The 16754-nt window shown below is 44.7% G+C and overlaps 1 protein-coding gene across 1 annotated transcript in view; it reads right to left on the bottom strand.

Annotated features, from left to right (window-relative positions):
* Positions 1-628: 628 nt before the first annotated feature.
* Positions 629-16754, bottom strand: part of LOC109935584 (microtubule-associated serine/threonine-protein kinase 1-like) — a 340839-nt gene continuing 324713 nt past the window's right edge. Inside the window, exons 13-21 of the mRNA XM_048617807.1 lie at positions 15770-15879; positions 13434-13597; positions 12618-12886; positions 11063-11272; positions 9687-9916; positions 8879-9001; positions 3919-4055; positions 3109-3299; positions 629-2613 (exon numbers count right to left, since the gene is read on the bottom strand). Of these exons, the coding sequence (XP_048473764.1) occupies positions 629-2613; positions 3109-3299; positions 3919-4055; positions 8879-9001; positions 9687-9916; positions 11063-11272; positions 12618-12886; positions 13434-13597; positions 15770-15879 (3419 nt within the window). The remainder of the gene's footprint in view (positions 2614-3108; positions 3300-3918; positions 4056-8878; positions 9002-9686; positions 9917-11062; positions 11273-12617; positions 12887-13433; positions 13598-15769; positions 15880-16754) is intronic.

Here is a 16754-nt window from a genome sequence, read left to right as displayed (position 1 = left end):
GAATCAATGCCTCTGTTTTGAACAGTCAACAAGTCAGGCAACAAAAATAGCCTCAAAACCAGGCCATAATACAGCTACAGTGTGTGGACACAAACATTCCACGCTGGAATGGAGGGCAAGAACTGTTTAAAGCGCATTAACTTTCCTACACTACAGCCAGTAACAGATGCATGGGTCCCTATAATAACACGTGCAGCGCCAATTCTGAAATAATTCAGAACATTTTCTAAGATTGCAAGGTGTTGATAAGGGTTAATGCTAATCTGCAGCCAACTTACATAACTTCAATAATTTACTAACCTTTTTACAAGAGCACTTCAGAATATTTAACTATGTAACATGACCACATGTAGAAGCAGTATGCACTTAGCCAGTATATTTTATACATAAACATGCAATCACATGATGCTGAAACACTATAATTTTTAAACTTTTCACATTCTTTTGAAATATCTAAACCTCTGTAATTTTGTTTGCAACTTAACAAGCACCTTGGCAATCAGAATCTGAGATTTTAGTTTTTTTTTTTCCTCAGTTGCATGGTTTGATTCTTGCGTCACGAACAGTCTGATTTATAATTCGCTTCGCTCGCCCTTTCACTTGCAGGTCTTTCGACACTGAGCCCTTGCTAAAGTGTCTGACGGGTTATCTCTTTCTTTTCATGAACAGCCACACTGCCTATGTCTTGTGAGGTTGCCATGGATACTGGCTTAGTGACTGCTCCTAACAGGGCTGTGGAGTTCCCTTGTTGCTCAGCAAGTGTCTTTGCATTGTCCCCTGCCTTCCGTCTTTCTGCTGCTGCTGGCACCGCAGGGATGGCCATCTTCACGGGCCCAAGTACACTCTTTGCCACAGAGGCCAAATGGTTGACAAAACCCTGTTTGTCTGAGCACGACGACACCACCGCTGAGGATCCTTGCCCAGCTCCGCATGGTGTAGGGGTGGGTGGCTTCTTTATTTTAGTCTCCGGAGCCCCTTTACTCTCTACAGATGCCTCACACGCTTCTTTGTAACAATTAACTGGGGCACTTTTATCTATAGCATCGGGTCTTTTGGCTGGTTTCAGGAGGCTTTCCTGAAGCAAAATCTCATCACTGCAGACTTTCTTCTCCTCAATCTTGCATGGCTGTTCAATGTTATCTTTGGTCTCACAAGCCATGCTCTTCTTGTGGGCATCTTTTCCATCAAAAAGAGGCTTTGCAGCCTCCAGCTTGGCAGGAATTTCCACTGCTTTGCCCTTCTCCTCATAGCCTGGCTGGGAACTGGCTGCTGGAGATACATCTTTTGGCTCTGACCTCTGAGTTGGCAACGTCAAGGTGTTGTAGTCTGGCATTAGTTTGCAGGCACCATCCTGGTTCTGGGAGCCAGGTCCTAATGGTTCGGTTTGCACTCCTTGGTGTCTCCTGTTCGCGGGATCAATGGACCGTGTCTTCCTGGGTTCCTTGGAGTGATTTTTCTCTGGAGGTTCTGAGATGCAGTTTATTTGGACTGGCTGTGTAACATTGACATTAAGGCTGGTCTGTACTGGTGCTGGAGACATTTTCAATTCGGAAGGCGTTGGCAAAGTGTCAGGTCTGGAGATTTGTGATAATCCAGAACACTTGTCCATGCGTGTTGTTGAAGCAGAGGGAGAAGAGGCACCATTCTTTCCTCTCATGGTACCAAATGGTGCGTCCTTATCTAAGTTTTGATCTGACTTTTTGGCTGCTCCTGTGTCAGAAGATGGATCAGAAATCTGGGCCTTTGAAGCTGCAGTCTTTCCACTGGTTTCCTTTAGTGATGAAGAAGAAGAACCACTACTTCCCTGCACTTCAGCCAAATGTTTGGTCATGTCCTTAATAACACTGGAGCCACTCTGACAGTTAAATGTGGAACAGGTTCTTGTTACACCTTCATGATCCACATTGACCCCTCCGACTGGAATCTCATCATGATCATTGATTTTAACCTCTAGTTCCTGCACTGGGTCAAGTCCTTCCCCCCTTTCCTGCCTGATTGTCGAGAATATGTCTCTATCAATCAGTGGAGACTCCTGTCTGCCCAGCTTCCTTACAGCCATCTGTCGGAAAGGCCCCACCTCACTGCTGTCACTCTTTGATCCCAGGACTTCTCCCTCTGATTCCATCAGACTCTGCAGACTGGTATCAGAATGCAGGCCTTCCTTCCGGAACTCAGAGTGGGAGGCCTCGAGGCTGTGCTTTCGGATTGCGAGCTTCTTCTCAGAAGAGAGCGGGATGGACAGCTTCTCCGCTGACTGCACTCTCTTGAGGAGAGGGGACCTGGGGGGCTCCGCACTCTTTGGCCGCGGTCTCACCACCGGGGGCGACGAGTGTAACTTGATGTGGAAGGTCTGGGTGGTGTTGGAGCTGCCGACCGTGTGGGCGGGCAGCGGAAATGAAGGGTGTTGAGGGGACGGGTGGGTAGGTGACGGAGTGTGAGCGAGAGGGGACAGCGGGATGTTCCCAGCTGACTTGCACCGTGCTGATCTGTATTGGCGTTGGAGCTTTGGGGACAAGCCGTGAAGGCTGCTGGGCCGGATGTGGTGCGGGGTGGCCGGGGAATTTGGTACACTCGAGCCTGGGGAGCTACTCTGAGACGAGTTTCCCCCTCCACCTGTAGGGAAGACAAGAAAATGTATTAAACTCTGAATATGGACGCGCACATTTGAAATGAATTGATTCTTACCACAGCTTAAGGAAAAAGTACATTAATGCATTAGCGAGAAAATAAATAAAAAAAGAAATGAGAGGGTGAGATAAAATGGTAGGGGGTGGCTCATATGGAGCATAAACCCCAGTATAGACCAGTTGGGCCGAATAGCCTGTTGCAGTTCCCACAATATATTTAGATTGTAAGGGTTACAGGGGGAATGGCAGCGGATTTTCAGTTTCCCCCAACTCCCCACCAGATAATCAGACTCCTAATGAGGAATGCCACAGAAAACCAGCGAAAGACCTCTTCAATACACAAGACCTTAAGCTGTGGGTTCTAAAAACCGTGCAAAAATGGAAAATAGTTGTGTAGCTTCTTTTCTCAACTTAGAGAGAAAGAAATTTCATTGCACCATCACCCACTTGAGCAGAATCAGCTATATCGAGCAGTAAATACCTAAATAGCCAGAGTCTGGCGTTGGTCTGTAGCTCTGCGTAGGCGAGCGAGCGGAGAGACTATGTGTGGGCGAGCCAGGTAAACTGTCGCTGGATGACAGTGAACGGTTCAAGGACGAGAGACTGCGGCTTGTGTGCAGCAGGTTAGACTGTTTGGTTATCTTTCGAAACAAAGAGCTTCGCTTCTTACCACTGGAGTAGAGGGGGGAGAAAGAAAGAGAGTTTGAATCATCCAAAATTAGTTGGTGTGCCATTAATCCCACAAATAACCCTCCCACAAAATTGCAGTGTGCAGCAGTCAACAGTGACAACAGGTAAAAGCAGGATTACGAGGGGTAGGCAGCATATTCATCATTCTGCTCCTTACACTTTGACCCTTTGAGAGCACATCACAAAGAATGAGAGTAAATTGTTTAAGGAAATGCAACTCAGCATTACTGCTTATCAGGTTAATTCATTATTTGTGAAGCACTTTGAAATATTTATAATGTCATAGGGTGCTACTGTAATGGAAGTTTTCCCCTTTATTGAATTTCAGGTTCTGATTTGATCAAGAATAATGTAATAACACTTCAAAAACATGGAAAGTCAGCTAGTGTCCTCTTCGATTAATGGACAAAACAGCAATGGGTTTTAAATGCTCTCAAAATGAAAACTGTTTTGTACATTCCTTCTCATCTTAAAGAAAAGCAACTGAAATTCTCAATTTATTTCACTCTAAGTGCATTAGTATTGAGGTACACTCTTAAGACTGTCCTAATGTGTGTGATGGACAGGAATCGAACGTTCCAAAACCAATTTGCATCCTTACCCCTCCTGTCCTTCCTTTCCTGTGCTTTTCTTATTCCTCCTTGCCATTTTGGCTTTGTAGCTGGATCTCCGGGCTGGACCAATCTTGATGGAAGTGTTCTCAAATGGTGTTGTGGTTACAGTCACTTTGCTTCCACTCTGAAACGAGAACAGGGCAAATTCAAAGCGAGAACTGATGCTTCAGTGCTAAATCTCTTAGACAACTCTTCAAACTTATTGTTAGCAGTTGGACAAAGAAGAAACAAAGAAAAAAGTTGAAATTCCACATCCCCTCCCCCGTGTTCTGAAGTTTTTCAATAGGATTGGAGAAGGGGGGAACACATGTTTGGTTTCAAAGGCAAAATTGACAGCTGGCCAGTCGGGCAAGACTATGATAGTTTTCCCAACCCAGTGAAATGGTATCATCCAGTACAGTGTGGCAGAGTTACCTGAGCCCAAATAGAATCATTGAATCCCTACTATGTGGAAACAGGCCATTAGACCCATCGAATCCACACCGACCCTCTGAACAGCATCACACCCAGACCCAGTCCCTCTACCCTATCCCTGTAACCCTGTATTTCCCATGGCTAATCCACTTACCCTACATATCCCTGGACACTATGGGCAATTTAGCATGGCCAATCCACCTACCCTGCACATCATTGGACTGTGGGAGGAAACTGGAGTATCCGGAAGAAAACCGCACAGGGAGTATTTGCAAACTTCACATGGACAGTAACCCAAGGGTGGAATTGAACCCAGGTCCCTGTGAAGCAACAGCGCTAATCACTGTGCCACTGTGCCAAAGTAAGCAACATATTATGTTAACTAAGGTATAATTGGGTGAACATTTGACTGGGTGCAGCTCTTGCTGTGCAGTGGTAGTGTCCCTAATTCTAGGCCAGGAGACCTGGGTTCAAGTCCTACCTGCTCCAGAGGTGTGTAATAACATCCCTAAACAGATTGATTTAAAGACATACATGGGGAAGAATTAATCCATGCCATTTTGTGATGTGTAAATTGAAATAAAACGGACTAGTAATGTACTCTGTCTAACTAACTTGTAACCTTCATGTTTAATATGAAATTATCCAGACCACTGCCAATGTAAGTGTCCTTAATGGGGCTTTCCAGGGCAACGCTGAGACTCACTCCCTTTCACATGGCAGAGATCAGAAAACTCAGCGTGTGGGAAATCAAGGATGTAAGCCCACATCCTATAATTTGCAGCATGCCTATGAAGGCATGCGTATCACTCAAAGACATTGGAACAGATTCAGGGCCCAAGACAGCAGCCTGGACTAAAGTTCGCTTGGCTTTGCAGCGTGATAAACTCAGTAAAAATTAACCTAATTTTTTAGAGCAAGGTCTTACATTCTGCATATTTACTTAAAGCAACCTGTCTTTAAATGGAGGAGATTGTGGACCCAGCAAGCACTCAAAGACTGTTGAACTTTTAACTTTTGAACTTTCTTTTTTGCTGTTTATATTAAGAAGGACTTTAATGTTAACTATTACGTTATTTTTCTACTTATTCTATAAAGGTCTGTAATGCTTGACTTTTTAACTTTGTTTCTTTTACTACTGATTATACCTGAGTTTTTTTGTACCTCGGTACCTTCTTACCTAAGAAGACACTGTGTGTGGCAACATTAGACACTTTCACTGTATTGCTGTCCTTGAGTGCACATGACAATTAAAACTAAATCTAAACCTAAATCTTTAACTTGTGTCCTTAACACGCTAAAACTTTCCAAGACATTTCAGAAAGAGCAGTACCAAGTAAAATTTGATACTGAGCCATGTAAGGAGTTATTAGGGCAGTTAAGGACACCTAACATTGTGTCAGATTTTAAGGAGATTCTGAAAGGAGAAAAGAAAGGTTGATGGGTGAAAAGATTTCGAAAGAGAATTCTGCAGCTAGAATCCCAAGCAACTGAAGATACAGTTATCAATGGTAAAGCAGCTAAAATCTATGAGGGTTGTAGGGTTGGGGGAGGTTACAGAGATAGTGAAAGTGGATGGATTTGAAAACACAGATGAAAATTTTAAATGAAGATCTTACTCCATTAACTCTTCCCTTTACTTGAATGCAACCTTGAGTGAGGTTGTCCAACCCTAGAAGGGCCAAAAGCTATACGACTATACATATTATGATTAGGATTCATCTCACACAGAGACCCCAGCTGTTAAGACAGAAGAAGGTTTTCCCCATCAAATTGGAATGCATTGAAACCCAAGAGGAATCTACTGGATAACTCTGACATCCATGAATTGAATGCAGCAAAGGGATTGAAGTGGCATGATGGCACAGTGGTTAATCCTGCTGCCTCACAACGCCAGGGAGTGAGGTTCAATTCCAGCTTTTGGTGACTGTCTGTGTGGAGTTTGCACATTCTCCCTGTGTCTGCGTGGGTTTCCTCCGGGTGCTCCGGTTTCCTCCCACAGTCCAAAAATGTGCAGGTTAGACGGACTGGCCATGGTAAATTGCTTGTAGTGTCCAGGGATAAGGAGGCTAGGTGGGTTAGCCAAGGTAAATATGGGGTAACAGGATGATATGCTTTTCGAAGGGTTGGTGCAGACTTGATCAGCTGAATGGCCTGTATCTGCACTGTGGGGATTCTATGAGAACTAACTGTAAAACAGATATGTATGTTACATAGAATGTACAGAATAGAAACTGGCCCTTTGGACCAAACCTGCCTGTGCGCCACACAAGTCCATCCTAATTCATCAATATGTCCTTTTATTCCTTCTCCATCCTTCACTATCTTTCACTTAAACATCAGTTCCTGCCTACATTATAGAGAAAAGCAGTCCCCGACTATATTATAGACAACAGGAGTCCTTGTCTATATCACAGAGAACAATAGTTCCTGCCTATACCATGGAGAAGTGCAGATACAGTCATATATATCATACAGAACAACAGTCACTGTCTATTTTGTCGAGAATAGCAGCCTCTGTCTATATTCCAGTGAATGGCGTCGCTATGTGTATCATAGAAAACAGCAGTCCCTGTCTTTCTCATAGAGAATGGCAGTCCCTGTCTATATCATAGAGAACAGCAGTCCCTGAATATATCATAGAGAACAGGAAACCCTGACTCTATGGTGGTGGGGAAGTTATTAGAAAGATTTCTGAGGGACAGCATATATCTATATTTGGTAAGACATGGATTAATCCAGGATAGTCAGCATGGATTTGTTAAGGGAAAGTCATGTTGGATAAATTTGATTACATTTTTTAAGTAAATAACGAGGAGTTGTGATGAGGATAATGCATTTGATGGGATCTATATGGACTTCAGCAAGGCTTTTGATATGTCAGACTTCAAGAAATTAAGAACTCATGGGATCCAAGGAATTGTGGCATAATCATTCAAAAAAATTACTGAGAAGCAGGGAGTAGAGGGATGTTTCTGTAACGGTATCTGTTTCAGTGGGTTTGTCAGGACTCAGAACTGTGGCCCTTGTTATTTGTGGTGTGCATTAATGATTTGGACTTAAATGTAATGGGTCTGATCAATAGGCTCATGAATGACACAGAGAATAGTGTAAACTGCATGAGGATATCAACCACTGGTCAGCTGGGCAGTGCAGTGGCAAATGGAATTCAACACAGAAAAATGTCAGGCAATACATTTGGGAGGGCTAACATGGCAAGGGATTACACTCTGAATAGCAGGACCCTGGACAATACTCAGAAGGTCAGAGGGACCTTGATGCACATATCCGTAGATCCCTGCAGGGTGTCTGCTGACTGGCATGGACATAATATGCTGCATGGCCTTCTTCTGTGCAGTAAACATCTATAAAGAGGATATAAAAGATCGCATGGCACTTTTCTGAAGAAGAGCAGGGAGTAACTTCTTGTGTCCCAGATGATTTTTATCCCTCAATCTACATCGAGAAAGCTGGTTACCTGGCCAATATAACATTGCTGTTTATATTTCAAAAGTACTTCATTGACTGTAAATTGCTTTGGGATTTCCTGAGGTTGTTATATTAATGCAAGCTTTTTTGTTTCTCTCTCTATTTAAGACCTCAAGTTTTGGTCTCCTCTCACAAGTGGAAACATGACATCTACCCTACTGAACCTTTCCAACACTCCTGTTAAAACAGATTAATAGACCAAATGGAGAGTTTATAAAATCGTGCAGGGTCTGGATAGAGTAAATAGACAAGGTCTTTTCCCCAGGGTGGAGAGTCCAAAACTAGAGGCAAAGGCATAAGGTGAAAAGGGAAAGATTTAAAAGGGACCTAAGGGGCAACTTTTTCATGCAGAGGGTGGTGCATATATGGAATGAGCTGCCAGAGGAAGTGGTGGAGGCTGGTACAATTACAACATTTAAAAGCCACTGGATGAGTATATGAATAGGAAGGGTTTAAAGGGATATGGGCCAAATGCTGGCAAATGGGACCGGATTTATCTAGGATATCTGATCAGCATGGACAATTGGACTGAAGGGTCTGTTTCCGTGCTGTACACCTCCATGAGTCTATGACTCTGAGTGACCAAATAATGGTTTCTGCGTGAAACACACACTCACACACACAAACACACAGACACACACCTCCCATAACCCTCGGCTCCCTTGTCAATCACAAATCTGTCTAACTCAACTTTGAATTGTTAAGTGGGAGAATTCCAAACATTAAAACTGACATGTAGAGAGATAAACGTCCTCTTCAACCCCATCTTATCTGGGAAATCCATCGTTTGCTGACGGTGCCCTAGTTCAAGATTCCATAATGAGAGGAAGCATCGTCTCAATATTTACCCACCAGAATTGTCCTATCAAAATCTCCCATGAAAACCCTATTTGTCCCCTCAGAATCCATTTCAGTAAGGCCACCTTGCATTCTTCTAAACTCCAAGGAATATAGGCCCAACCTGCTCAATCTTTTCTTGTGATTAGAATGATCCTGACAAAGTTACATAGATATTAACTGTTGTGTATTGTCACAGCAACTTACCTTCAGAATAAGTTCCACAACTTCGGTGTGGACGAGTCCATGGACAGGTTCCCCATTGACGTGAGTAATAAGGTCACCTGCACAAAGTCCAGCTTCATGGGAAGGTCCTCCATCTTCTACATGCTGCAACGTGGAGAAGGGATGGTTAAAATTTCACACCACTCACAGACAGTACACAGCAACTCATTGAACTGCTTTGCTTTTCTGTTTCAGTTTTTGAGGGTGTTTAATGAATGGGTGAGTGGGATTCATTGTTCAATTAGTTCCATTGTCCTGCCCTTCATCACAGCCCTGCAGTTCTGAAGTTGAAAATGGGAACTGCATTCGAACCGAGTCCTTCCCATTTCATCCACCTCATTTCAACCTTTCAGCAAGTCTTTCTATCCCTTTTTCTCTCACCTGCTTATCCAGTTAACCATAGGCTTGTAGTGCTGTGGGTAGCATCCATGCCTCTGAGCCAGAAACTCCAGATGCAAGTCCCACTTCAGGCCTTTAGAACCAAGGAAGCTGCATTTGTAATGAGCCAAACAGGCTGCGTACTAAGCTGCAAATCCTTCCAACATACACTAATGGCAGGTGGTAAGAGTGGAAGAGATTCCTAGAACCTATCTACCATCACTATCCATAGATCCAGGCTGTAATAGGTCTGTAAAAGTACAGGTAGCTGCAGCAATTCAAATCCTCCGAGTGAAATATACCACCTGATCAGTTTCCTCTTGAAATTATCTTGCCTCAACTAATCCCTGCAACTGGAATGGACTGGTGATGGCAAACGCTGGTGTCTCTTAGCCTGCCCAATGGGACTTACCCAGACCATGTGTTGGACACTGTACACATCACTGTCTCCCATGTAAACACGGATGGCACGAAGCGTGAAGCCATACTTCTTTCCTGAGCGATGGATGGTGATCGGGGACCTGAGACTCGTCACTGCTGGTGAGAAGTCACGGCTTGGTGAGGAGTCCCGCGATGAAGGATTAGATGACAGTGATCGTGGTGACATAGGGCTGGCAAGAGGTGAACTGCTGTGTTGCTCTACTGGAGACACAAAGGAGAGGCAGAGTTAGATTGACTGATGGGCATAAACCAGCTGTGCTAATAGTGGGCATGTCTCTGGAATACCCTCACAAATGTGAGCCAAACGGCAGGCTGGATTAACCAGGCCTGATTTCAACAGCAACAACGTGCATTTATAACACTTCGCTTAACGAAACACCCACAAGGCACATCACAGGAAAGTTAATGCAGAAGCTGAAAACTGGAAAATGGACGAGGGAACCACTCCACTGTTTTCTGATGCCACCACATTTGACATTTCTGTAAGTCTGAACAGTTGGCAGGCTATTCAACTGTGGAAGCCATCACACCTAAGTGCTCCAAAATCCACTTTATACTCATATCAGAGGTCGGTCAATGGCAAGCTGTAGGAGGGAACTCACCCTGTTGTTAACCCAAAGGCAGGAACTTCAATTGTAATGCCTTTGCAATGCACAGATTAGCTACATCCTTGTGGATAATTTAACCTCACCAGATTTTCAGGAAACACAGGAGTAAGTTTCATATTTGACCTAATATTATTCTATATAAATTTCTCAGGAAAAGTCACAGCATTAAACTAAAGTTTAAATAATGAATTAAGCACTTTCTGATTGGTATCCAACTATTTAAAGCACATGAAATCTGAAACAGCGACTTATCCCATCTCATGATAGCCCTTATATAACCCAGAAAGTTTGCCCAGGCTTAGAAAGATTCTTAATACATTGTGAAGACTTCATAGACCTTGTGTCATAGTGGGGTAATGCTTAGCTTTTTTCTTCCCAAACTTCTTCAGGGGATACGGACATCAGATTTGTTGCCCATCCCCTAAATTCTACAACTGAGTAGCTGGCTTAGCCATTTCAGAGGGCTGTTAAGTGTCAACAACATTGCTGTGTGTCTGGAATCACATGTGAGCCAGACCAGATAAGCATGGCAGATTTCCTTTCTTAAAGTGAACCAGATGGGTTTTTAAACACCAATTTCATGGTCACCATTCCAGAAATCAAATTAATGAATTGAACTCAAGTTCTACCAGCTGCCAAGGTGGGATTTCAACCTATGACCCCAACGGCAGTTAACCTGGTCCTTGAGATTACTTGCCCAGCGATATTACCAATGTGCCGCTATGTCCCCACACCATACCTGCAGGGATCATGACCGAGAGCGCAGTGGCCGAAGCGGATTTGATGACTTTGTTGACGGGCCGAGAGGTGCGCTTCTCAGCTGAGTCCCCAGACAGTTGCTGGTGTCGTGCTCTGCGGACTGCCAGGTCACTTGTTGCCTTTGTGGACGAGGAATCCGTTTCCTTCGAAACAGTGCACAGCGACTCACTTAACTTCACTGGCCTGCCAGCTGAAATAAAACTGAGAACATTTAGCGAGAAGGCACTTAAGGATTAATTGACATCATAATGTTCCTGTTTCCTACAAGAGTCCTTGACTGACCACTGTCAGTGTCAACCTTCATTGATACAGATCAGCAGCATTGATAGGATTGACCTGGTTTTTCTGACCTTGGCTTGGAGACATAGAAAATAAGAGCAAGCGTAGGCCGTTCGACCCATCAAGCCTACCCCACCCTTCACTATGATCTTGGCTGAAGATATGGCTGGGATGCCAAATTCTTGATTTAGTGTCAGGCTGTAGATAGTCAGCTGAACTAGATTCGATGATGTTCTTGCTCCATCTCCTCTAGCGAAGGAAGGAAATAAATGTCATGAGGAAGGCAAGAAAGATTTTAAGGGAGAGTGCACTGCTGTATCCAAGACCTGGCATGGAGGGTGGGTGGGGGGCTGGGGATTAGCTGAAATAAGCAGTCTGATCTTTTGCACACAGACAGTTGCCTGAAGGTGGAATCAAACCCAGGTCCCTGACACGGTGAGGCCACTGTGCTAGCCATTGAGCCACTGTACCGCCCGAAAGATAGAGATCTTTAAACCATCAATAAGATTTAGTAAAGTAGACGTAGAGAAGATGTTTCCACTTGAGAGGAATAGGGAGTTAAAAAGTTCATTGCCCTTAATATAAGAAAACAAATCCATATGGGAATTCGGGAGGAAAATCCAGGAATGGTAAGAATGGGGACTTGACTACCTCAAACAGTAGTTGTGGTAAATAGCTTTGTTGCATTTAAGAGGAAGCTGGATAAATACAGGAGGAGGTCTCATTGCATAGTCACCTGACTCAGGGTCCCTGCCTCTAAGCCAGAAGTTCCAGGGTTGAGTCCCACTGGGATTAAGTGGTCAAGGAAAATGTGTTTATAAAGCCATGAAACAGGTTGTGTGTCAATCTGTAAATTCTTCCAACACACACTGATGACAGGCTGTAAGAGCAGGAGAGATTCCTGGTCTACCATGTAATGGAAAGAACATTGGAACCTCTGCCATCACTCTCCATAGCTCAAAGCAACAACATGCAGGTAAAAGTATACCTATTGTGGCCACTTGGGCTCTCTGAATGAGCATAACACATAGATAAATAAACACACAAGGGTGAAAGGGATACTGATAGGAGTGGATGGTGATGGAAGAGAGGACTCTCGTGAGGAATATAAAGACCAACATGGGCCAAATGGCCAGTTTCCATGCTGTACATTGTATGTAATTCTACGCACCAACTTTTCAAACCATGTAGAGAATACTAGCAGATTAGCATCAACCATCACACTGACAATCCAGTACAGAGCAGTGCTCCCTCACCTGGGAACGTCGGACTACTGCTGGCATTTCCTGCAACATTGGCACTCTGTCCTTCCACATCTTTCTGCCGTGGCTCCAACTGGCTTGACTGATCCTGGACTGGCGTCACTGTCTGTACCCCCTGGTGTCTGTGAGTCACCTCCATGTCGTCCTCAAGGGGTGTGGCAAACTTGTGAGTGTCCATAAGCGCGGAGAACCTGCGGCGTACGGTGAGAGGGGGACTGGAGTCACTTTCGCCATAAGAAGACTCAGACGCAGAGAGGCGCTTCCTGAAAACAGCACAGATCAGAGAAAAGGTTGGGGGTGGGAGGAGGGGTGAGGGGGGCATCAGAGAAAAAGTAGACCTCAGCACACTAAGGCAGTATCACAACCCCCTCCCTGTCCTTCCACATAGTCATCCCAGACATTATCCCAATTCAACCACCTTAAACCAAAAAGTTGACTCAGTAGGTCAGGCAGCCTCTCAATGGACACCCAACCACAGGAGAAGTCATTAGGCCCAATTAGCCAAATTCTTGATCAAGGCAGCAGCACCTTAAAGGAGGAGAGATGGGTAGAGAGATCTGGGGAAGAAACCCCAGAGCCTGGTGCTGAGAGATATCTGCCTGTCATATGTGACGGAAGTGGGAAATGTACAAAAGCTTGAATTTGGAGGATGTTAAAAGTCTTGGAGGGTTGCAGGACAGGATGAGGTTATAGAGACAGCGAGGGATTTGAATTTGAAGATAAGAATTTTAACACAAGGAGCACAGTGTATAGGCCAGTATTCCTGAGGTTTAAGAGGAGAGGAAACTCCAGAGCAACTGCCGTACTTACATTTCTGGAGAGCTTGTCCTCCAACTCTTGTCCCGGGTGCTGATGGAGCTCAGCCCCTCCATCTTCTCACTCTTTTCCTCCTTGTGTTTGTTTAGGTTGCGTCGAGTGACCACTGGGGCTTTCTGCTCCTCATGCTGCGTAAGGCGTTCCATGCTGCTGTAAACCTGCACACATCGCAACCCAACATTAGCGCAAGCACCACTCACTGCCTCTGGCTGCACAGGCAGAACGGTGAGGTACAGGAGGGCCCGAGGCATCCAGTCAACTATACCCCAAGATCCACAGGCAGGAGGACCGGATGGGGAGAAAGGAATTTCTCAAGCTTTTAGAATCAACATTGCTAAAACAGGTCATTGTCACAAAGCTGTTTGTGGAAGCTTGCTTCGTACAAAATAAAAACCGAAAGAACTGCAGATGCTGTAAATTGATAACAAAAATTGAAATTGCTGGAAAAGCTCAGCAGGTCTGGCAGCATCTGTGGAGAGAAATCAGATTTAACGTTTCGGGTCGAGTGACTTTTCCTCAGAAGGGTCTGTTCTAAGGAAGGGTCATTTGACCTAAAACGTTAACTCTAATTTCTTTTCTATGGAAAGAAATTACAGTTAACATTTTAGGTCAAATGACCCTTCCTTAGAACAGACCCTTCTGAGGAAAAGTCACTCGACCCGAAACGTTAAATCTGATTTCTCTCCACAGATGATGCCAGACCTGCTGAGCTTTTCCAGCAATTTCAATTTTTCTTGCTGTGTACAACTTGGCTTCTGCAACTCCAACATTATAGAAGTAACTACACTTCAGAAGAAACTTCATTGGCTGTAAAGTGGCACTGAGGTTGTGAAGGTTCTATGTAAATGCAAGCCTTTCTCCCAAGGGGAGATTTACGCTGAAGCATAGGCTCAGGCCTCTAAAGGCTTCTGCTTGAGATTGTACCTTCTTGGCCTCTGATTTTTCTAACTGTTGACTTTAATGGTCTTAAATATTACAACAAACAAGACCACGAATCTTTAATATAACAAGATATTCCTAATTGCTTCTGTGGGAATGTTTTGCACAGAGGAGATATTAGATATTAGATATTAAACTTGAGTGAAGAAAGTGAATTTTAAAAAGTATTTTTAAGGAGGAGGTGAGTTCCAGGGTTAAAGATCCCACTGAAGGCATGCCCCTGCTAAGGGCAAAACCATCGAAGTTGGAGATGCACAAGATGCCAAACTGGAGGAACAGTGATATCTCGGGGTTGTGGCGCTGCAGGACATTACAGTAATAGGAGGGAATAAATCAACAAAGAATGGATTTCAGAATTTCAGAGGAGTTTGAAGTTTATGGAGGTGGCTGATGCAGAATTTCCGACCGTGCTAGCATGGAGCTGTCTGAAGGAATACTGTTTCTATATTCCCGCATTTTACGTGCGAGAGTCAGCCAGAGCTGGAATGATTTCCCCTCCACTTTATCCTGTAGTAATATTGGAGACCTGTAGGTGTCACTGCACATCCTCAAAAACTCCACGAAGTAAAATACAAACCATATAGTAAGCTATGAAGGACGGAATAATGGTAGACTCAACCTGTTAAGTCCTTCTTTCTAATGCAGCATGCACATAATAATACCACTGATCCCTCTGAGATTTTTAAAAGGGTGCACTTTTTGTTCAAAATATTACTCAGACGTACACATTTGGGAAGAAAGTCACTGGAAAATTCATGTTACAGAATTAATGTTATCTTAAATTTTTAGGCATTGTGTGTCTATTTCTTTCTACAGGACGCCCAGTGAGCTCTTGGTTTATGTAGTTTGCCAGTCGCTTGTCACCCAGGGTTGGAAAATTGCAGATTGCCATGTGTCCCGAGGTTGAACCCTCATTAAAATCAAGGAGAGGTCTTGTGGGGCATTGGGTAGCAATCCACGCCTCTGGACCAGAAACTCTGTGTTCAAGTCTAAAACCAGGGCTTGATGGCCGTGGAGGGTACATACATAACAGGTTAATTGTCAATCTGTAAAATCCTCATGATACACCTAAGGCAAGTGTTAACAGCAGGAGTGTTTCCTAGTCAGCCAGAACCGTGTCCCATAAAGGTCTGAGCACCGCTCCCGCACCCCACACCCCACCACCTCCATTAAAATAAGCTCTGTGTCAAATTACCTCCTCACCTCAAAGAGATATTAGTGAGTGAATGATGAAACTCAATGAGTCGGGGCAGTTTCAGGAGAAAGCCTTTAAAGGTGCTGACCAGACCTATTACTATTTGGCCTTGTAATTTTTCCGCAGGGGTCCCTGTACAAAATAGATGGAAAAAGTCACAGGGAAGGGGAAAAGAGACTCACATTGTCCAAAGTACCTTAATAAAGCGAGGCGAGCAGGAGGAAAACTGTCGAATTTCCACTGGTTCGTCTTCATTGGTGTCATCCTCATCGTAAGAATTGACATGGTGGTATCGATCAGAGCGAGCTTCACAGAGACAGAGTGGCATCATTTCAGAATCACAGTGAAGTTGTGAAATCCCACAATTTCCACCCATTTACCCAACTCTCCATGGCTTTGTGCTCAATGTTCTTTCTGATTGTGATTGTCCTGGACTACAATCCACCCAGCACCCTAGCACTACCCACTCAGTCTGTATTTACTGCTACATACAAACTGATAAAGTAGGAGACAACAAGGTGCAGGGCTGGATGAACACAGCAGGCCAAGCAGCATCATAGGAGCAGAGAGGCTGACGTTTCGGGCCTAGACCCTTCATCAGAAAAGGGGGAGGGGAAGGGGGTTTTTAAATAAATAGGGAGAGAGTGGGAGGCGGATAGAAGAGGGATAGAGGAGAGGATAGGTGGAGAGGAAACAAACAGGTCGAAGAGGTGGGGATGGAGCCAGTAAAGGTGAATGTAGGTAGGGAGTTAGGAAGGGGATAGGTCAGTCCAGGGAGGATGGACAGGTCAAGGGGGTGGGATGAGGTTGGGCGGTAGGAGATGGAGGTGCGGCTTGAGGTGGGAGGAGGGGATAGGTGGGAGGAAGAACAGGTTAGGGAGGCAGGGACGAGCTGGACTGGTTTTGGGATGCGGTAGGGGGAGGGGAGATTTTGAAACTTGTGAAATCCACATTGATACCATTGGGCTGCAGGGTTCCCAAGCGGAATATGAGTTGCTGTTCCTGCAACCTTCGGGTGGCATCGTTGTGGCACTGCAGGAGGCCCAGGATGGACATGTCGTCTGAGGAATGGGAGGGGGAGTTGAAATGGTTCGCGACTGGGAGGTGCAGTTGTTTGTTGCGAACCGAGCGTAAGTGTTCTGCAAAGCGGTCCCCGAGTCTCCGCTTGGTTTCCCCGATGT

The sequence above is a fragment of the Rhincodon typus genome, chromosome 38 (assembly GCF_021869965.1).
Source record: "Rhincodon typus isolate 14 chromosome 38, sRhiTyp1.1, whole genome shotgun sequence".
NCBI classification, from domain to species: Eukaryota; Metazoa; Chordata; class Chondrichthyes; order Orectolobiformes; family Rhincodontidae; genus Rhincodon; species Rhincodon typus.
The sequence above is the reverse complement of the archived record's forward strand: the minus strand, read 5'-3'. Positions and strand labels throughout refer to the sequence as shown.